Source organism: Sapajus apella, unplaced genomic scaffold (genome assembly GCF_009761245.1).
Source record: "Sapajus apella isolate SASKATOON/1434 unplaced genomic scaffold, GSC_monkey_1.0 scaffold92, whole genome shotgun sequence".
Classification (NCBI taxonomy): Eukaryota; Metazoa; Chordata; class Mammalia; order Primates; family Cebidae; genus Sapajus; species Sapajus apella.
Genome location: NW_022437032.1, coordinates 1,968,622 through 1,992,374, shown reverse-complemented (window position 1 = coordinate 1,992,374; position 23,753 = coordinate 1,968,622). Strand labels below are relative to the sequence as shown.

At 38.9% G+C, this 23,753-nt stretch overlaps 1 protein-coding gene across 11 annotated transcripts in view; it reads right to left on the bottom strand.

The window, feature by feature from the left end:
• BCAS1 (breast carcinoma amplified sequence 1) overlaps nucleotides 1-23,753 on the bottom strand; it is a 118,273-nt gene that overhangs the window by 61,444 nt on the left and 33,076 nt on the right. For all 11 annotated transcript variants that reach the window (XM_032255954.1, XM_032255956.1, XM_032255963.1 and 8 more), the window contains exon 4: nucleotides 18,030-18,610. In XM_032255954.1, the coding sequence (XP_032111845.1) occupies nucleotides 18,030-18,610 (581 nt within the window). The remainder of the gene's footprint in view (nucleotides 1-18,029; nucleotides 18,611-23,753) is intronic.

Genomic DNA, 23,753 nt, shown 5'->3' with positions numbered 1-23,753 from the left:
AATGAGGAAGAATGCTGGGAGTACTTCTGTAACCTGGAGAAAGAACCCTAATGGAAGAGACATGGTTCAGAACTCTAGGAAAAGAGAAGCCCCCTGCCTTTCTGCATGGCCCCATGACACCTTCTCCAGTCTCTCTGCTTCCCTGATTTCCCAACTGCAGTGATGTCTCCTGCCTTGGACAGCAGCTGCGGAAGAGCAAGATCTGCCGGCTCAGGGCAAGGAGAAGGTTTGCCTGTGGCTCTTCCCGAGAGTTTTATGGTCTTTCCCAGTGAAATTCTCAGCTCAAACTTAAGCCCTTACTTTGAAATTTTTTCTTCTTCTTATATTGACATTAAAAAAGAACTTAAGACTTCTGCCTCTGGGAAGATGGAGCACACACACTTTCTCCTGCTCCACTCACCAAGGACAATGAAGAATCCTGGTCATTAGATGGAAAAGATACATAAAAGGACTCTGAAAGGTGGAGAAGAGAAGGCAGACCAGCCGAGGACCTGAGGAACAGCACGATGGTAAATTCCCTGGGTTTTCTTTTTGCCTTATGTACCCCAGAGTTGGAGTTGAAGAAGTTAGCAACCTGGAAGCACTTATAGGCTCTGACACACACACAAATCCGGAAGCCTATTCTTTCTGACTAAAGGATCAAAAAAAGGAAACCTAGCAAGATAGAAAACTTTTAGTCGATGATCACACTACTCCAGCCAAATACCACAGGACATTCTGTGGTCTCACCATCACCCATGCCAGAGAAAGCCAAGTGGGGAGCTAGACTTCCAACTTCATAAGGCCGTAATAGGATATCCCAATACCCCTGTGAAGATGGTATCTGTAAGGCTAAGTAGGGAGCTGAGATTCTCATCCTCACCAGTTGGTAATAAGCCCTCCCCACCATGGTGTCTGTGGGGACCACATGGGGAGCCTGGACTTCCAACCCTACCCAGCAGTAATGAGGTACTCCTCTGTCTTCCTACTGGGGTGGTGTAAGAGGAGACCTAGAGGAGTTAGCGTCTCCAGCAGTAATGAGACCTCCACTGTTGTTATCAGTGGAGATCATGTGAGCAGAAAGAACTCTCGCCTCCATCCAGCAGTAATAAGAAGTGCACCCCTCCACCGTCCCCCAACAATGGAGCCTGGTGAGGAACCTGGACGTTTGCCTCTACCTGACAATAATGAGGTAGCAGCCCTGGTACTGCTGGAATGGTGTCAGGGAAAGCCAGCTAAAACAGAAAGTTTAAACAAGATCCAGTCTCACAGTATAAAAATGGTCAGATTTCAGTTAAAGATAACTTGTCAGACCGAGAACTAAGAAGGCCTCAAACTTAATAAAAACAAGGCAATCAATAGATGTCAACATGGAAATGAGATGACAGAGATGCTAGAATTATCTGCAGCCTCTGCCTCCCAGGTTTAAGTGATTCTCCTGACTCAGCCATCTGAGTTACTAGTATTACAGGTATGCACCACGAGGACCAGCTAATTTTTGTATTTTTAGTAGAGATGGGGGTTTTACCATGTTGGCCAGGCTGATCTCGAACTCCTGACTTCAAGTGGTCTGCCCACCTTGGCCTCCCAAAGTGCTGGGATTACAGGTGTGAGCCAATGAGCCAGGCCTCTGACAAAGATTTCAAAGTAGCCACAACAAAATGCTTCAATTAACAATTGCAAACATTTTTGAAACAAATGAAAAAATAAAAAACCCCAGCAAAGAAATAGAACATATAAAAAAGAACTAAAATGGAAATTTTAGAATTGAAAGGTATAATCATGCAAACAAAAAGCCCAGTGAGTGAAATCAACAGCATAATGAGAAAGGCAGAGAGAAGCAGCAGCCAAAGCCCTCTTAGTAGAGACAACAGACAACACCAAAAAAAGAGAGACCAAGAGAGTCAAGATACAAATTACCAATATCAGGTTATAAAAAAGGAGAATGTTATAACCAACGCTACCCACATACATTTGGTAACGGGCAAAATGGAACATTTGCTAAAAAAACACAAACTATTATAACTGACCCAATATAACACAAATGATTTAAATATCCACAACTATTAAGAAAATTGAATTCATAATTTAAAAACTTTCAGGAAAGAAGTCTCCAGGCCCAGAAGATTTCACTGGAGACTTCTATGAAATGTTGAAAGAAGAATTACACCAATCTACACGAACACTTCTAGAAAACAGAAGGGGGAAGGCTTACTAATTTGTTTTATAAAGCTAGTTACCAAAAACAGATAAATATGGCACCAAAAAAAGGAAAAATACCCTACGGATCAATATGCCTCATAAGTATAGATGCAAACATCCTTAAGAAAATATTAGTAGGTAGATTTCAGCAGTATGTGAAAAGAAGTATATATCATAACCAAATGAGATTTACTATATGTTTGCAAGCTTGATTAATATTTGAAAATCAATTAATGTCATCCAAAATAGTGACAGACTAAAGAAGAAAAGTCATATGTTCACAGCAGTGGGTGCAGAAAAAGTATTCAACAAAATTCAATCCTTCATTCATGATAAAAACTCTAAGGAAGACAGTAACAGAGGGTGCTTCCTCAACTTGATAAAGACCATCTACAAAATAAAAATTGAGAACTAACATTATCCTTAATTCCAAGAGATTGAATGCAAGGCAAGGATGTCAACTCTCACTAGTTGTATTCCACATAGTAGTAGAAGTTCTAGGCAGTATATTAAAGCAAGAAAATATATATAGGGCATACACATTGAAAAGGAAGAAATAAAAGTGTCCCCATCATAAGATGGCATAATTGTCTACTTAGAATATCACAAGGAATCAACAGAATAAATCTCACAATTAATAGCTGTGTTCAGCAAGGCGGAAGAATACAAAATAAACATGCAAAAATGACCTAGATTTCTATATACTCAGAATGAACCCATGGGTACTGAAATTAAAAATATAATACCATAATTATCATACAAAAATGAAATACTAAGGTGTACAACTAACAAAACACATGCAAAACTTGTATGCTGAAAGCTATATAATGCTAATGAAAGAAACCATGGGAGACCTAAATAAATGGAGAGACATACAATATTCATGGATTGGAAGACTCACATAGTAAAGATGTCAATCTGCCCCAAATAAATATACAGGTTTAACGCAATTCCTATAAAAATTTTTAACACTCGTAGCAAGACATTTGCAGAGACAGATGAGATTATTGTATAAAATGTATATGGAAAGACAAAGGAATTAGAATAACTAAAAAATTTTTTTAAAAGAAAAATAAATGGATGAATCAGTCTATGTGATTACAAGCCTTGTTATATAGCTACAGTAAGTAAAGTTGTATGGTATTAGTGGGGACATAGACATATAGAACAAATAGAATAGCGACTCCAGAAGAGACCCATGCAAGTATGCCCGAATGACTTCTGACAAATGTGTAAAAGCAATTCAATAGAATAAAGATAGTCTTTCAACAAATTGTGCTAGAGCAATTTGACATCTATAGAGGAAAACAAAGAACCTCAATCTAAGTCTCACATCTTATATAAAAATTATCTTAAACTAGATCATGGACTTAAACATAAAATGTCAAATATAAAACTTTTAGGAATAAAAAATAAGAGAAAACTTCTGAGACTTATGGTTAAAAATTCAAAAAAGGCCAAAGACCAAAAGCAAAATCTGTATAAAGAAAATATGATAAACTGGAATTCATCAAAATTAAAAAATGTTTTCCAGTAAAAGATCCTGTTAAAAAGATGAAAAGGGAAACTAGAGAGTGGGAGAAAATATTTGCAAACCACATGTCTGACAGGAGACTAGTATTTACAATATATTTAAGAGAAAAAAAACCTTTTAAAAGTCAACATTAAAACAAAACAGTCCAGTTAGAAAATGGGCAAAAGACATGAGGGGGCACTTCATTGCGGAGGATATACAGATGGCAAATAAGCACATGAAAGATGTTCAAGCTCATTAACCATTAGAAAAATGCAAATTAAAACCATAATGAGATATCACTATGCATACATCGAAGTGGGTGAAGTAAAAAATAGTGACTATTAAATTCTGGGAAGGATGCAAGAAACTCACTCACACATTGCTGGTAGAAATGTAAAGTGACACAGGCAGAATAGAAAACAGTTTGACAGTTTCTTTAAACATGCAGGCAGGGCATGGTGCAAGTGCCTGCAGTCCCAGCTATTCTGGGGGCTGAGATGGGAGGATCACTTGAGCCTGAGTGGTTGAGCCAAGATGGCCCCACAGCACTTGCTGGGCAGCAGAGCAAGATCCAATCTCAAAAAAAAAAAAAAATTAATTAATTAAACATGCAACTATACTGATTGTACTCCTGGTCATTTCTCCTAGAGAAATGAAGAATTATATTCACAGAAAAACTTATACATTAATATTTATAGCAATGCTATTTATAATAGCCTCGAAATTGGAACAACCAAACGTCAAACTGGTATATACACAGCATGGGATACTACTTGGCAGTCAAAAAGGAAGAAAAGGGCCAATATCTACTGATACACTCAATGATTTGGATTAACCTCCAGAGATTTATGCTGGAGGGGGAAAAAGCCTATCTAAAACACGGTACCCACTGTATGATACTATTTAGATAGCGTTCTTGAAATAATAAAGCTATAGGAATGGCGAGCAGACTAATGGTTGCCAGGAGCTAAGAAAGGGATGGGGGTGAGAGGGACATGGATGCACCTGTAACAAGCAAGTATGCAGTGTCCCCGTGGGAATGAAAATGTTCTCTATTTGATTGTATTATTGTCAGTATCCTAGCTGTGATATTGCACTATAGGTCTGAAGACATTACCATTGAATGGCACTGGATAAAGGGATTGTACTATTTCTTGCAACTGCATGTGAATCTACAATAATTTCAAGGTTAAAAAGTTAAAAAAAAAAAGATTTATAGGATGGTTCTGAAAGAGTAACAATGAAGAACCACTTAAAAAGTCTGACTTTTCGAATCTGTAGCTAAATAAACCAGCATGTGGTTTTAACAGGTGAAATTAATCTAGAACAATGTGATGGAATATTTTGCAGCCATGAATTATTTAAGGAGTGTGTAATGAGAAAAAAATGTGTCCATGATAACAACAAAAATATCAGCCTTTATGTGTCGGTCCCAGTGCTGAGCTTGCTAAAAAGATCCTGTTTAATTCTTAGAATGATCTCATGAAGTATACACTGTTTGTAATTCCAATTATACTGATAAATAAATTAAGGCATGGAGAGAATAAATTACTTGCCTACAGTCATAAAGTAGAGTTGGGATTTGATCCCAGGCCCAACTGATTTCAGAGGCCAAAGGCTTTTAAATGCCATGCTATGTTGATTCTATCTCCTTTCCTTAGATGTTTACTCAAATATTATCTTCTCACCAAGGCCTTTCCTATTTTAAGTTCCTGCCACTTTATTCCTCTTCTCTGCTGTATATTTTTCTACTTTGTTACCATCAGCCATGCAACATATGTTACCATCAACCACACAACATGTGTTAGCATTAGGCATGCATACATGTTGTATAACTGATGATAAAGTGGTAAAATTCCAAAGATATATGGGAACTTAGTATATAATAAAGATGATACCTAAAATCTATGGAAGTAAAGAACTTTTAAATAAAAGGTGTAGGAAAAAGAGAGCAGCCATCTGGAAAAAAAATTAACTTGGTGTCACAACTCAATCCTCTACGAGGATAAAATCCAAACAGATTAAAAATACTACAAGGAAATATGGAAAACATCTTTTCATTTTAGATTGAGAGGGCTTTTGTGTATATGACTAGAAATCCAGAATTCATGAAAAGAAAGATTGAAAAGTCAAAAAATGTTTACAAAAACATTCATTGGCCAAGCTTGTGTGAAGAAGGCAGTCATGCACTGATGTTAGAAGTATAAATTAATTCAATCCTGAAGGAGAGCAATTTGGCACAATGTACCAAAATTGTTAAAAAAAAAAAAAAAAAAGAATATGTTCTTTTACCCAGTATTTCAATCCGTAAGAGTTGATGAAGAGGGTAAACCTAAACTCACACGTGTGAAATAGCAAATGTACAAGGTTATTCATTGCAGTGAGGTTAATAGTGAAAGTCTGGAAGCCAGCCAAAGGGCATTAATGGGGTCCTGGTTAAATAACTCATGGTACAACCATTCAACAGAATACTCTGCAGGCGTTACAAATAAGGAAGCTCCCTACAGATACAGAAAGTATTGTTAACTGAAAACAAGTGTGGAATAGAACAGAGTGCATATTATGTTACCATTTGTGTAAAAAAGAATGAATAAGAATTTATGTTTTATTTCTTATATATGCTCAAAGAAGCCCTAGAAAGATACATTAAAAAATACAAACAATAATTATCTATTGGGAGGCATTTTGTAATTTTTTTGTTTTGAACAAAGTGAATATATTACCTATTAAAATTAACGCTAAAACAAAATATAGATGATTAACTTAAAAAAATTAAAAAACATCAAAAGGGCCAAACTAAACACAGTTGGAATGAGAACCCAGCCTTCAGGGCACCAGCATGTGGCCCATGCTTTAAACAAGTTATTTGTGGGTGTCGCTGCTAGTCTCATCAGGCCTCCAAAGCATTCTCAGCAAACAACATTAGACAGAAACAGAAACATTCTCCAGGAAATACCTTTTAAGCAAACAGGAGTCCATGGTGTTAGCTTGTTTTTCATCTCTGAACACAAGAAAATCTGTCTGAAGGCTGGGCACTGTGGCTCATGCCTTTAATCACAGCACTTTGGGAGGCCAAGACAGGCGGATCATGAGGTCAGGAGTTTGAGACCAGCCTGGTCAACATAGTGACACCACATCTCTACTAAATTACAAAAGAAAGAAAAAGAAAATCTGTCTGAAAAATGTTGAGTGTATCTGTTTTACTACCCTGTGGACATAACTTCAGGTTATTTAAGGCTCATCTCGCATGGGGGCAGCAGAAGTCTAACTCAGGGCCTTAATGTGGTAGGTCATCATTTAATCCATAGTTACTGACGGCTGTTACACTTGTAAGATTAAATAAACCAGTTGTCTGTTGTTGTGATAGGTGGAGGGTGGAAACAGATCTATCTAAGAGAGCAATGCACCCTTGCTTCCCATATAAACGTTTTCTGTTTTCTCCCTCAGCAACTCCTTTGCTTGAGGAGTAAGTGAATTTGTCAACTTGAGTTCCAATGGTAAGTAAAATGTGGGTAGAGAATTGAGCAATAAAATGTTCTTCTCTTGTTTCTTTTTTTGGCAGCAGGCTTTGCTTTGGGGATATTCCTAAGGATACATGAGTTGGTACACCCTTAAGCAGAGTCCACTTATGTGTGATTTTCTTTTCTTTTCTTTTTTTTTTTTTTGAGATGGAGTCTCGCTCTGCGGCCCAGGCTGGAGTGCAGTGATGCGATCTCGGCTCACTGCAACTTCCATCTTTTGGGTTCAAGCAATTCTCATGGATCAGCTTCCTGGGTAGCTGAGATTATAGGTGTGCATCACCATGCCTGGTTAATTTTTGTATTTTTAGTAGAGATTTTTAGTAGAGATGGAGTTTTGCCATGTTGGCCAGGCTGGTCTTGAACTCCTGGTCTCAAGCAATCCTCCTGCCTCAGCCTCCCAAAGTGCTGGGATTACAGGTGTGAGCCACCATGCCTGGCCAATATGTGTGATTTAAAATGGAAAAATATTGCTGCAGGCAGAGTGAGTGAAGAGTGATTCCCAGGGTAAGCCACACTGGGCAAACGGGATTTGTGGAAGATTCTTCTGTTCCATGATTAGTTATTAACAAGCACAACCTTCCAGGCTGGTAACAGCATTTGACATTTACTAAAGGAAAAATACCCAATGTTAAAAAAAAAAAAAAAACCAAAAAAACCTGCTTCTAAATACAAAAAGCTAATAATCCACAGCCTAGAATACATTTATCATCTGTTTAACAAACACTTCCCCAAAGCGAGAAAACAGTTTTGAATCCTGCCAGAATTAGGCTGCAGACTTTCTAAGAATTGTCTGGCAAGTCTGTTGTGCAAAGAAAGAAAGAAACAGTCACATCTTATTCACTGACTGTTTAAACACCTCCCTGTTTCTGTTCCTCACCCATTGTAATTTTCACTATCCTCTCCACTTTCTATCTCAAAACTCCGTCTGCTGCACTCAGAGCTCTTTCTAAACTCTGGAACTGTTTGCTTGTTAATTTTCTTTCTTTTTTAAATTGTTGGTCTCTCCACTAGAAGGAAACCTCCCATGAAGTACACTGTTCTATCTGCTGTGGAACCTAAAATCATTCCTGGCACACACACACACACACAAATACTCATATTTGTTGCACAAATACATCAAAGTATCCACCCCTTTTATATATTGCTTAATGCTGGCTGCCCGATGGACTCTTGGGCTGGAATGACAGATGGTCATCTAAGTAGCTTCAAATTATGCTAAGTTGCTATGAAGGATGAAGGAAGTAATGTGGTCCACGATGGATGTATTAACTTGATTCTCAGCTCTACCCCAAAAAATAACTATGCAAGTGTTATGATGACGACAACCTACATGGCTGCACTGCTGGGAATCATCTGGTGAACTGGAGAGTGGGTGCCCCATCTTAAGGGACAGTAACAACTCACATCTGGTCTGCAAATCTAGGGCAAAACTACCCATTGTAGGGAAGGCTGAAATAGAATTGTTATGACATATCATTGCTTTAAAATATCATCCACTTTGTCAATTCAAAAGCATAACTCATTAATTAATTAAAATATTATTTAAAACACTGTGTAGGCCAATGCATCTGAGGCTAGATGCATTCTACAGGTTGCTTGTTTTCCACTTCTGGTTTATGCTTTTTATTTTATCTTACTTCTTCAAACCCACAGCCAACATTATGCAAATTCTGGTCTAAATGCCTAACTCAACATTCTCTAGAAGAACCATTCCTTGGAAAATTGAGCCAACTTGTTAGTGGTCCAACAGCTACATAGATAATTAAGCTTGAGAAACACTTGGTTAAACAAAGTGAAACAGGCATGCTTGCTGCAGGACTTCTCAGAGCCTTTAGTAGGCTAATGTCCATTGCAAATCTTCAGTAGAGACTATGAAGCAAATAGATTTTCTGAAATTATTTGACAGTGGAACCCTATTTCTAGGCCCATCTTATTGGACTAATGTTCTGCAAACCAACTTGGGAAGTACTAGCATGCTGGTTAACATGAGGGGCCAACTTGATTGGGTTGAAGGATGCCTAGATGGCCAGTTAAGTGTTGTTTCTGGGTGTGTCTGTGAGGTTACTGTTAGAGAAGATTAACATTTGAGTGAGCGGACTGTGGGAGAAGAAGACCCACCAGTGGGCACCTTCCAATCGGCTGCCAGCGTGGCTAGAACAAAGCAGGTAGAAGAAGACGGGATAAGCTGGCTTACTGAGCGTTCTGGCTTTCGTGTTTCTCCTGTGCTGGATGCTTCCTGCCCTTGGACATTAGAATCTGGGCATATGGACCCTTGGACTTACACCAGTGGTTTGCCAGGGGCTGACTGAAGGCTGCCCTGTCGGCTTCCCTACTTTTGAGGCTTTTGGACTTGGACTCAGCCACTCCTGGCTTCCTACCTCCTCACCTTGCAGACAGCCTACAGTTGAACCTCACCTTGTGATCGTGTGAGTCCGTTCTCCTTAATAAACTCCCTTTCATATATACGCCTATTCTATTAGTCCTGTCCTTCTGGAGACTAACACAATTACCTTTAGAAATTTTGAAAGATGTTAGATGTTTCAAAAGTCTTAAAGTGTTTCCTCTCTTTGAACCTACAGGCACATTGGTTAAGTGTGTGGACACTGGTGACAAATTTCCACTCTGCCACTTTCTAGCTCTGCGATTTTGCATAAGTTACTTAACCTCTCCATGACTCAATAAACTTGGTAAGTGGCAGCTGTTACAACTTTTGAGGGAGCAAATCGGATGGCACAATACCAGAGGAAATGATAACTCAACATTTATTTTACAAATTAATGGCAAAAACCAATTTACTAGATATTTCAACTGATTGATGCCATGGCATGTGAAAGACCAAATTTAAAATACCAAGTAAATAGTACAAATGTAGATTTGTACTGTAATTCTCAAGTTGAAGTGATATCATATACACCATAGATATTTTGAAATGACTTTGTATTTCCAGTTGTGTTAGGCAGAGCAGATAATGACATTGCAATAATACATCCTAACATTCTTTGAAAGGTTGAAACATGATGTGTACCACCCTTACGCTGGTTAGGCTCATTTAGCAAACATTACTGGATGCCAACGCGTGCCAGCCATCATGCCAGGCATTGGAAATACTCGATTGCTTAAAAACGGTCACATCCCTTAAGATAACTGTCTCAATATGTCAAAGTGGTCATGATAGCGGAACGGAGTTTTCAGACTGTGATCATCAGTAGATTTAAAAATAATTTAGTGGGCCAAAACCAGCAGTAAACAAATCAAACAGAATAGAAAAGAATGCAACATCCCTGCAAGTGTTACATGCTGCAAGAATAGTATACTTCGTGAGTTCTTTGTTTCATGTATGCCCATATATATCAGATCAAGTTGTAAAATCTAGTTCTTACTATGGGGTCATAGTTAAATCAGAAAACTAATGGAATGAATACACTCAGATGAATCACCATAGGTGGATACTGTAGCAGCCTCTACTTGCTCCATTCACTTAATGATTTCCAGACAATGTTAGGTAGAGAAGACAAATCTGGTTTCTATCTGTGGCATGTCATCTTTGCTGGAAGAGGCTTCTTTCTACTGAAAAAACTGAAAATGCCAGCAATTTGCTTTTTGAGTCTCTCTTGCACCTCAACACAGACATGTGAGTCAATTTCACCAAAGGGATCTAAGGATAAATCTTAGGAAAGTTATTTTTTATTTGATAGGGCATCATGATACATACATCAGAAATATTACAGGTTCAATTCCAGGTCACTGCAATAGAGTGAATATTCCAGTAGAGTCACACACATTTTTTGGTTTCCCAGTGCACATAAAAGTTCTCCACTATCTTGTAGTCTCTTAAGTGTGCAATAGTATTTCATCTAAAAAACAAGGTACATACTTTAATTAAAAAAAACTTTATCTCATGATGTATATGTACCACATTTTCTTTATCAAGTCTATTGTTGATGGGCATTTGGGTTGATTCCATGTCTTTGCCATTGTGAATAGTGCTGCAATGGAATACTATGCGTCCATAAAAAGGAACAAGATCATGTCCTTTGCAGGGATATGAACGGAGCTAAAAGCCATTCATCTCCAGCAAACTAACGCAGGAACAGAAAACCAAACACTACCTGTTCTCACTTACAAGTGGGAGCTGAACAATGAGAACACATGGACACAGGGAGAGGAACAACACATAGTGGGGCCTGTCGGGGGTGGGGTGGAAGGAGGTAGAACATCAGCAAAAGTAGCTAATGCATGCTTGGCTTAACACCTAGGTTTTGGGTTGACAGTTGCAGCAAATCACCATGACAAACATTTATTTTAAGTTCTGGGGAACACGTGCAGGTCACCCAGGCTCCTGTATCTCCTGCACATGTACCCCAGAACTTAAAAATAAAAACAAAAACTTTAAAAAATGCTGACACAAAGACATAACGTGAACACAGGCCATTGCAAAAATCGTGCTGATAGACTTGCTTGATGCGGGATTGTCACAAACCTACAATTTGTAAAATGCAGCATCCGTGAAGCACAATAAAGAGAGGCATTGATGCATACTTGGAATCATGTTAAAACCACAAGGGACTAAGTCTAGGGACTAAGCAATAATGGAGGACACCAGCAGAGAAAGAGTGAGGTGGGCTAGTGGGGGCTGCGAAGATGTTGAACCAACCTGAACTCCCCTACCTCTAGGGCTCTTCCTATATGTAAGAAATAGTACATTCTCCTTGTTAAGTGAACCACTATTAATTGAGTGTTGTATGTGCGTGTGTTTCTTGCAGCCAAGGTAAAAATAATATATTGTCAACCCCTAAATGATACACTATTTAAACCCCATCACTCTGAAAAGCCATTTGATCTATTCCATAATTATTCATTTCTAAGTTTCTAACAATTTAGAAAATACACCATCTTATTTAGCATTACTACTACTGATGGCCTCTATTATCTTCTATCTTTAAAAAATTCCTAGGGCAGGTAGCAGCTTCTTTTTGTGGATGAAAACACAGGTTTTGAAATGATTGGGTATAACAGGCTTAGGTGACAGATAGATCTTGATTCCACATCTGCTACTAATTGGCTTTGTAACCTTGTGCAGGTAACTTAAGTTCTCTGAGTCCAAATCCTCTCCTCTGTGAAATGGCAATAGAAATACCTACCTTGTTGGGTTGTTTTAAGTATAAAAGCAGATAATATATGCAAAATGCTTACTAAAGAGCCTAGAAATAATGAATTATTTTAAAATGAGGCATTATCATCATTTAACTCAACCACACAGCTATTAAGTGGTAGACTCTTGACTCATACCCAGCTCACCCAGGCTCCTAACACTTTCACATTACCTCTGCTATGGCAAACATCTCGTATTAAGCATTTCTTACTGCTAAATGCATCAAAATCCCAGTGGTATAGCTGAGGACATTGTTTACTCCAAAACTTGCATAATGTAAGATGGATTTTCCCTTTGCACTGACCAAGTTTTTTGGGTGGCTAGTTCTCTTTACCAGTTGAAAAGGCATGGCCTTGCAGCCATACAGCAAAAACAACACAAAATAAAAAACAGTGAATAATTCACTTGGCCTTCTAATGTAGAAATTGGGCAATTCTTTTTATTTTTCACTTGGGATTAACTTGACATTTACAACTTTGCAATATGCTAATATCTTTGAATTTCATTGCTTCAAGTTGCAATTTTATTGAACAAGTTTCAAATAATTGGCAAAAATAGAAACGTTGACTATTTAAGACTATGGGCTTTGGAGATGGACAATTTTGGCTTTGCCACTTTTTAGCTGTGTGTCAGGAGTGATTTGGTTTCTCTGAACTATTGACTTCTTTGTCTGTAAAACGGTGAAAATACAGGAATTTCTTGGTAAGGTTTGATGGCTTAATGAGCTGATTTCTTCAAAATGATTTAATCATATAATTTGACTTAAAATGCAAGAGAGATTCATGCTGTCCGAAATCCTCCAAGAGTGGAGATGTCTGGTTACCTTCATGGAGAACCTGGCACTGAAGGTCAAGTCAATTTTTGATAAACAGAGAGAGAAAGAGACAAAGGTGGAAAAACATCAGGACTCAGATGGCATCTGCACAGGTCAGGTTTGGCCATATTGACTGGAGAAATTTAAGGGAAGGGTGGAAAATGCAGTTGGAAAATAGGCAGAGGAAAGATTATGGAGACCCTTAAACGTCAGGCAAAGAAACTGAGGCTTATGGGCATAGACACTAAAATTTCTATTGTTCAAAAATAATTTTAAAACTTTTGTACCCCTATCACCCAAGTTAGGACTTGTGCCTTTGGGTTATACAGCTCTCAAATTAGAGTCAGCTGTGCTATATCTGTGAGTTTTGTTTGAGGACTATGGACAGGAAAGGCAAAAAATAAAAATAAAATGTGAAGTAGCAGACAAGGAGAAAACCTGTAATACTAACAATAGCTAATTTCTCTCTCTCTCTCTCTTTTAAAATGCAATTTGTGCTAAGTACTTTATATGGCCTATCTCATTTAATTTCTAAAAGTGTGAACAATGTGAAAATGTGCTAGATACTATTATTATTCCCATTTTACAGATGAGGAAACGGAGGCTCAGGAGGCGAAGTAGCTTGCCCAAGGTTATACATCCCGTAGGTGACAGAAGTAGACAGGAAACCTAGGCTACCTGACTACGATGCTTATGTTTAATTCACTACTAAATACCAAGTAGAAAAAGACTCTGGAGACCTGGGTTCTTTAATCCTTTTCTACTACTAAACGGTAGAGGCAGGATGAAGTTGTCATTCACCGAGATGGAAAACCCTGTGAATGAAATCGGTGGGCATTTCAGGGCTGTCGTTGTTAGGTGATGAATGAAGAGTTCCATTTTGGACATATTAGAGTTGAGATACTCAGTGAGCAGTCAAGTGGTGACACAGACATTCAAGGAGACATGTCGAAGAGGAGGCGGCTGAGATTCACGTCTGGACTTCAGGGATGGATCCAGGCTAGAGATGTAAATTTGGAACTTGTCAACGCATAGCAATATTTAAACCCTTGGGACTGAGGGAACTCTTCAAGAAAATAAGCACAGTTAGAGATATCCAAGAAGTGAACCCTGGGAAGTCCAACATTTAGAGGGTAAGATCCAGCAAAGGAGGTGAAGGAGGATGGCGGGGAGGTGGGAGGATGCTCTTTCAAGTGGTTAAGGTATGACCTACTCATTCCCTGTGTCAGATTCAACCTGCAGGTCAGATCTACTGGGACAAAGACAGAACCTAGAGGATTTGGCAGCCAGGGTGAGGGCCGGGAAGCTGCAGCATCATAGTGACTGTGGCAAGAGCCTGACTGGAGTGTGATCGAGAGAAAAGAGGAGACGTGAAAACACAAAATATTGTTCTTATTATTGGTAGCCTGAGCCAATCTGAGGATGAATACACTTATCACAATGTCTTAAAAAATTATGTCTCTTACTAGATTATATTGTTGAAAGACTAGAAATGCGATCGTTTTCGTTTTCAGCCTTGCATAAAGTTGGTGCTAAAGTAACGATGGCAGGATTTAATTACATTTTTAAAAGAAAAAAAAATTCTTCAATCTTACGAGACTCTGCATGGCAACACTTTATGCACCCCACACCCCCACTCAACACAAATACACCTCTGGAAGTACTGTGCCGATAACAGAAATTTAGTGGTTTTTTTGTTTGTTTTTTTAACTAATAAAGGTCAGGTTTGCATTATGTGATTATTTTTTGTGTGTGATGAATCTTTTAAATGCATATCTTACAGCTCTGGTTCAGTTGTTGCGGGGAGAGAGAAAAAAAATCTCATCCCTGCCAACACATTGGTTTGTGTGAATCACAGCTCAGTGAAACCTTTCAGGCATATAATTTATCTTTTCTTTGGCCTATGTAGTAAATGCTTCATTTGTTCATGAATTCTTGCCTTGTTTTAATTATGCTATGCCCTGAATGTAGTTTTATAAGGCACAAAAATAAGATTGTCATTCTGAAAACACAGAAGATTTGTGTGTTTCCTCCAGAATGAAATGGTGGCATCTTTCTCCCAATTCACAGCTCTGTGGGTTTGTGGTTGGAATTCCAATCCAGCAGGGAGCAAGCCATAAAAGTGGGGGGAAGGGCTGCTGGAGGGGCCGGTGGACACGGCTGAGCTCAAGGCATAATTCACCCTAAGAATTCTGAATCAATACATTGACGTCCATCCATGCACAATGTGGTACTCCCACCAAGAAAGCCACTGATTGAGAAGTTTTATTCATGTTACTTTCTGAGGGTTGGATTGTCTCATTACACTTACAGAACAATTGCTTTTTTCCCCCCTAAATACAGAACCATGCAGCCAGGAATCAGATAAGAAACCTTGACAATCTGAAGGCTGTTTTGCTGCTGCTATTGTTAAAAATCTTTGCAGGCATATGCATCTGAATATCCATCAGTTCACAGGCTGAGGGAGAAATGGCTAGTTTATAACTTTTCTGTGTTTCATATGCACATAGTACAAAGTGGGTACTCAGTATTTCAAATTTCAATATCACTGAAAAAAATGGACGTTTGTAATGTAACAAAATCAGATGCAGACTTCATTGGTGAATCTGAGGCAGCGAATTCACTTATTCGGGAAGGAAGACAGGTTACAATTCTCGGGTCTTCCGAGAGATCATTGTAACTTGAAAATATTACACATGGGCTTTACTATATTAGATGCCTGCCCTGTTCCCCAAACAAGCTCCCATTTTCTGACTCAAATCTCATTTTGGAACACATTCCACTCAAATTGAGGTTCTGTCCCTAAGATTTATTTTTCAATAAAGAGAGTTGAGTCAATAAATCACAACTCCAAAACTTTCCCTCAATTTCTTAGACTAGAAATAGATTGAGTGTGTTGAGGTTTTGTGGCTGAATACATCGGAGGGCTGGCTCTCCTATGCTGAACTGGTTTACTTAATTAAGATGGGGATTTGAATGAGTCACTGGACACCTGTCCAAAGATGGGTAAAACACATTCCTTCATTGTCTTTGCATAAATAACTCAGTCTTCTCCTAACTCAGCCAATAGATAAGCTTTGGATGCCCAAGCCAAAGAAACACATGAGTGTTAAAAAAAATCACAACCTCAAAATGGCCTTAGAAGCCCATGACCAATAATAACGAGAGTGGTTTCCCCACTCAGGCACAAATAGTGAACAGTTTCTCCCTTATGCAGGAATATTGACAACCAGTTTACTGCCTCCAGACACGTGACTTTCCTGTCCTGGTTCCTGTATTTGATGGAATGTTCTGCGGGCCATGGAGGCCAATTCTCCTGGGGTCTGCATCCTCCCCCTGCCTCTGCTCCCCCAGCACAGCACTCGGCACCTTGCATTGCAATTGCAGGTTTATTTATTTATTCACTTCTCTCACTGGACGGCAAACTCCACCAGGGCCCAGACTCTGTGTCTCTTCCTCCACTGTGGTCCCTGTGCCTGGTACAGTGTCACACGCAGTAAAGAGCAGATGCCTGGATGCGTTTGAAGACTTACTTTAAATTATATGGAAAACTACTCAACTGGTTTCTTGAACTGGTACATTTTGGGAAGTGGATGTTTGAAGGGAACATTTTTAAACTTCTGAAAGAAATGTTGGAAATAAGCTCTTTGAGCCAAAATGTATAGAAACCACAAGAATGCTGACAGTAAGAGCCTGAAACACATGAGCCCTATTATCTTTTCCCAATTTTAACTCTGCAGAGTGTTCAGTGGGTGCCCAATCTTCATAATGTAATTTTTCATAGCACCCTGGGTGCATTAAAACCACAGATTAATGTGATACTCATTTTCATTAAGAAAAACAATTTATGTACAGTGCTTAGAATAGAGCCTGGCACATTGTACATTTTCAATAAATGACAGCAAGTGTAATGATTAGCATCTCAGAAGTATAAAGTTGCATTGTTATTAAGACAAATATATTTGGAGCTCATCCAATTTTTTTCCCCTGCCTCTAAAGTCTACTAACAGCATTTAACTTTATTCCCAAGTTTTGAAAAATATTGTTATTTACAAAATCTGTTAACCAAGGAAATGCCTGCCCTAAATCTACAATGTATCAAGTTTTATTTACCTCCTTCTTCTTTAAGGGAGTTCTTTTCTTGCCTGGAATACAAACAAGCTCTCTCAAGGTTAAAAGGAAATGCTCTTTTTAGTGTCAAAAAGAGCTTGCCTCTCTTTGCTCAGGAAAAAAGCAACGGATTCAGGATACTTTCTTTGAAAATCAAAACAAAAAAAACCATAGTTTTTACAAAGGTATACTCCTGCTTGTTGGAAAAGAATTCGTACATAAAAGAGTCTGCCCAGAGCTGTAAAATCTCTTTTTTCAAACACACACCTTAGTGCAAAAGATAGTTAAATATCAATTCAGGCTATTGAGAGTAAGGAACGAAATGTGTTCCAACAGAAGTTTGCATGTCAACGAACTACAGAGACCAGGTGGCATCTTTTAGGAACCGTTTTCACTCCCTAATGCCTTTCCCTCCAGACTCTACTGATGGTAAATGCAACCTGTCTACTTCCGCCTTTGATAAATGGAAGGTACAAATTCATCTGCATGTAACTCACCTCCTCTTTTCTTTTACATAAAACACATGCCACAGCTGTTATTGTTCTTCACACAGATGTTTCTACCCAGAGAAACATCAGGGTGACACTCTGCTACAACGTGCTGTTTGTTCTGGAGGAGTCAGCAGCTTGCGACCTTACCCAGGTCCAGGGTGACTGCATGTGTGTGGTAGTCTTACCCCGTGAGTGCCCCCAAGCATGCGTTCAGAACCAAGTGGACCGACCTTGGCACACTTACCTTCCGTGCAAGGACATCATCGGCCTGCCCTGATAATCCAGGAGCCTCGTCCACCTTGTCCTGATGCTGTGCCCTCTTGGCTTCCTGTTGGCTGTCACCTGGTGCCTTTTCCTGTCCCTTGTCCAGCTTGAAGAATTTGTCAAAAAAGCTGGAGTCCTTGGGCTTGGAGGGGGCTTCTCCTCCTGCTCCCCCTGCCTCAGGTGGGAGAACCGTGGGGTCCCCGGCGGCACAGAGGACCTTGTCTTGGGCTGGGGCGTGTCCTGGGGTTTTATCTGTGTCCTGCCCTGGTCCAGCTGCCACTGGAACTGTCCAGCTCTCACTCGGGTCTTTGTTTGCTGGAGCTTTATTGGAGCTGACATCAAGCTTCACTGATCCAAGGGATGAATCCGTGGCTTGGTCTCCGGTACGTCCTGGTACAGGCCGAGAGAGCATCAAGAAAAAACGAGATTTAGCAGCTGGCGTCTCGGGTTTGGCCTCTTTCCCAAGATTCTTTCCGTTGGCATCCGCACCAGCACTTATCTCCATTGTCTCTGGAGAAGAAGTGGCCACATTATCCGTCTTGACACTTATTCCCAAGTCGACTGTAAACACAAACATAAACAGTGGTTATTCAGCTGAGCCGGGAAATTCAGGCACTAATAATGGACTCCAGACATTTTATACACAAAGGCCATACTGCAAACTGGAACCGAGTTGTTCCCCAGTCGTTCCGAAAAGCAGACTTTAGCTACCCAGATCTCCCTGGACTTCCCCTGCTTTTCTTGGGAGAGGAGAAGGCAAGGTTGGTGAGGAGGGACAGCTAATTAATGGAAAGTCACTAGCTGCCAGGTGCTGCGTGAGTGACAGTGTTAATTCATCTTCTTTTATCTTTGCAAGGACTCTGTGAGCTGCATTTTGTCATGATGTCAACCAGAGGCGGTACTGTGGTAAGGAGCTTGGGTTCCTGAGCTGGAACAAGGTTTCCCAACCTCAGCACTACTCACGTTTGAAGCCAGATTATTCTTTGTTATGGGGGTTCGTCCTGTGCATCACAGGCTGTTTAGCGGCATCCCTGGCCTCTGCCCACTAATGCCAGTTGCATTCCCCAGTCATGACAACCAAAAATATCTCTAGGCATTGCTAAATGTCCCCTGGAGGGCAAAATTTCTCATGTTTGAGAGGCACTAAGCTGAAATGTCTGTTTGAATCAGGTTATCTAACTTTCTGTGCCTCAACTTTCTGGTAAAAGGAGACAGATAATAAAACCTACCTTGTAATTTTGTTATAAAGATTACAAGTTAATGGTCTTAAAGCAAATACAACAGTGCCTGGAATATACTAAGTGCTTAATAAACATCACCAATATTAGTTATTATAATTACTCATGAGTGAGAAAACTGACAGAGAGGTAAGTACACCCTCTCCTGGCTGCCCAGTAAGCTAGTAAGTAAGCTACAGAGTCTGGCTTCAGGCAGAAATCTGACTCCTAAGTTCATGCTCTCTCTGTCTTACCTTAGGACTTGTATTAGCATAGACTATTAAGAATATGGAAAGATTTTTAAAGTACAGTACTCAGGAAGTTTCTCTTTTAAAGCCTGGAAGAGCAGATGTCCATGCAAGAAGGCAAATTAGACCTTAGGCCAGTGTGGTATTAAAAGTGTGGGGTTATCTGGTCAAGACGGTGTGTGTGGATACAGGATCCATCCCCTCCAGGGAAGAGCACTGTTTCCAACATCCACCCTTTCCTCTTTGACCTCTGCCTTGACCTAAATGAACTATAAAAGGGTCCTTGTTTTCTAGGACCCTTTTATAAATCAGTGTAATATTCAGGAAAAAAAGAACGCCAAGAATGTTGGAATCTTAGTTAAAGATCAAGATTCTCTACTGATAAGCTGTGAGATACTGGGTAAATCACTAAAAATCTTTGACTTTCTTCATTTGTAAAATGGGAATATTGGTAGTTCTCTTGCAGAGTTGTTGTAATGCTTAAAGAAGTCATGCAAAGGACCTGGCACAATGCCTTTTCCATAATAGGTGCTTAGTAATTGACAGATACTGTGATAACTTTTCAGGTTTCTCCCATGCCTTTGACAACATTGCATTTTGCTTGATACATCTGTAGTCAGATACTTCTTGATATCTATTTGCAAGAAGACAGAAAAAGAAAGGGAAGAATTGAGATTACTTTGATCTATTCATATTGCTCATTACTATGTAATGAGAGATACGTACACACACACACACACACACACACAAACACACACACACCTGTTAGCAATTGTTTTTGCCAAACTCCACTGTCTCACAGTGTCTAGACTAAAGAACAAACAAAAATGGGGGGAGAGTGAGCTGGATTAAACATTGAGGAACAGGGAAGAAATGGTCTGGGGCAAGCCCAGGGAGGAGTGCTAGGGGTTTCTCATAAACCTGAACCTGAAGAAAATCACCTTGCAGCACATTGATCTTATTGATCTTCTAGCTCTTCTTAACCTGTTTCCTGTGATTCAGGAATTCATAATGATGGCAAATATTATACTAAAGAAGAAAGAAAGAGGGAGAATAACTAAGCGATAGATGGATGCATCAGGGTGTAAAGTAGCAAGTAAGGCTGTTGAAGTGTCAGAGTGAATATAAATGAATTGTGGGAATGGTCCATGCCAGAAGAGGAAATAGTTGACAAAAAGGGAAAGGCTGAGATTCAAAACAAGGAAGGGCTTTTCAAAATGCCAAGAGCATCTACTTATTTCTTTCAGTTTAATTCCCATGGACAGCCTTTTTTATTTTAAAGTGCCAATATATTGCTTTGAAAAAGAATAAATTCCTTACATCCAGGTATCTGGACTAGATTTCAATGCATTTAGTAATTATAGCAGATCCAAACAGTAGCTCTTCATATCAGAGAATGGGTAAAGTGTGTTTGACAATTTGTAAGAGCTTAGAGTTCTTAGGTGGTACATTCCATGAAACTGAAGCTCTGTTCTCCAAATTTAGGTGGGTGCATACCCAAGTCCATCACCTGCGGCTTCTATTTTCTTTGCTGAGATGCTCGGCTCCCAGGTGGGCACATGACATAAGCTACACTAATAAAAATAAATCCTGTAACTTTTGATATGCCTATTAAAAAACAGTTGCAAACAACTAGGAGGTACATTTGAGAATTAGTACAAATGAAAGTAGAGCCTGGAAATCCAGGGAGCAGATGCCCAATTATATCATTTAAACATCTAGATCCAGCTGTGCCTGAAGCTGAACTTTAGCATTACATAAGCCAATGAATCACTCTTCCCCAACTTATGCCAGTTTAAGTTGAATACATACTCAGTGACTTAGAGAGAATTCCAGGAAATTGGTCAGTCCCTGTTTCACTCGTCAATACATAGCAATAAATCCTTCCCTAGAGAATCTTTCTCCTGGCTCTTTAAGACTGTCTAGTAGGCATTTAGAATGGGAGAGAAGAAGGAAGAGAAGGAAATTCAGGAAGTGAGTTCTAAGGAGTTGGGTAGAAATGAAAAACATCCACCACCAATTTGTCTTCTAAAAACAGTGAAAGAAAAATACACTTGGGGGAAAAGGAATCATAGTCATTTGAGATCTTAGATAAACATTAAAAACAAAGAACATATGCCCAAAACAAGCACACACACACAAGCAATCTATGTGAGTGATTAGGAAGGAGAGCCATTGTAGTTAAAGGTTTTCATGCTCTTGCAAAAATGTGAATTGTTTAAATGTCTTCCTTATATTTTTATGGAAAGATTAAAAATTTCCTTCTAGAATTGAGACCAGAAGTAAGCTTCCAGTTCCTGTGAAAAATCTTGGGAGAAGCCTATCTTTTGATTTCAATAAAAAGTTTTCTTATAAAGAATGCAAAAAGATAGAATTCAGAATATGGATAGGAATGAAGTTTGTGGAGCTACAGGAGTATGTTGTATCCTAACACAAAGAAGCTAAAATCACAATAGTCACCAGAATAGAGAAGAATGTAACTAACCTGATAGAGCTGAAAGACACGCTACAAGAATTTCACAATGCAATCACCCAGTATTAATAGCAGAATAGTCCAACAAGAGGAAAGAATCTCAGAGCCCGAAGACTGACTTTCTGAAATAAGATAGGCAGACAAGAATAAGTAAAAAAGAATAAACAAAACCTCTAAGAAATATGGAATTATGTAAAGAGACCAAATCTATGACTGATCGGCATGTCTGAAAGAGATAGAATGGAACCAATTTGAACAACATAGTTCAGGATTTCATCCCTGAAAACTTCCGCAACCTAGTTAGAGGGGCTAATATTCAAATTCAGTAAATGCAGAGAACTCCAGGAAGATACTCCACAAGAAGATCTTACCCAAAACACATAATCATCAAATTCTTCAAAGTTGAAATGAAAGAAAAAATGGTAAAGGCAACTAGAGAGAAAGTCCCGGTCAACCTACAAAGAGAAGCCTAGATGAACAGTGGACCTCTCAGTGGAAACCTTTCAAGCCAGAAGGGATTGAGGTCTAATATTAAACATTCTTAAACAAAAGAAATTCAAAACCAGAATTTAATATCTGGCCAAACTAAGCTTCATAAGCAAAGGAGAAATAAGATCCTTTTCAGACAAGCAAATGTAGGAATTTGTGACCATTAGACCTACCTTACAGCAGTTCCTAAAGGAAGCACTAAACATGGAAAGGCCATTACTAGACACTAGAAAAACACATTGAAGTACACAGACCAGTGATGTTTTAAAGTAACTACATAAACAAGTCTGCAAAATAACCATCTAACATCATGATGACAGGATCAAAACTACACATATCAATACTAACCTTAAATGTGAATGAGCTGAATGATCCAATGAAAAGATATAAAATGGCAGGCTGGATAAAGAAACAAGATCCTTTGGTATGCTGTTTTCAAGAGACCCATCTCCTATGCAATAGGCTCTAAATGAAGGGATGGGGAAAAATCTACAAAGCAAATAGAAAAGAGAATAAAATGGGAGTTGCAATCCTAATTGCTGACAAAACAGAATTTAAACTAACAAAGATCAAAAGAGAAAAATGTAGGCACTACATAATGGTAAAGTGTTCAATTAAACAAGAAGATCAAACTATCCTAAGTGTATGTGCACCCAACACAGAAACACCCCGATTCATAAAACAAGTTTATGGAGACCTTTAAACAGACTTAGACTCCAACATAATAATAGCAGAAGACTTTAATAACGCATGACAATATTAGACAGATTATTGAGACAGAAAATTAACAAAGATATTCAGGACCTAAATGCAGCACTGAATCAAATGGCCCTGATAGATATCTACAGAACTTTCCTACCTGAAACCATACAATTGCATGATAATTGAATAACCTGCTCCTGAATAACTTTTGGGTAAATAATAAAATTAAGGCAGAAATCAAGAAGTGTTTTTGAACTAATAAGAACAAAAATACAACATACCAGAATCTCTGGGACACAGCTAAGGCAGTGTTAAGAGGCAAATTTATAGCACCAAATGCCCACATCAAAAAGCTAGAAAGATCTCATGTTAACAACCTAACCTCACAACTAAAGGAACTAGAGAACTGAGAGCAAACAAATCCCAAAGCTAGCAGAAGACAAGAAATAATCAAAATCAGAGCTGAACTAAAGGAGATTGAGACATGAAAAACCCTTCAAAAGATCAACGAATTCAGGAGCTGTTTTATTTGAAAAAATTAATAAAATAGACCATTAACGAGAGTAATAAAGAAG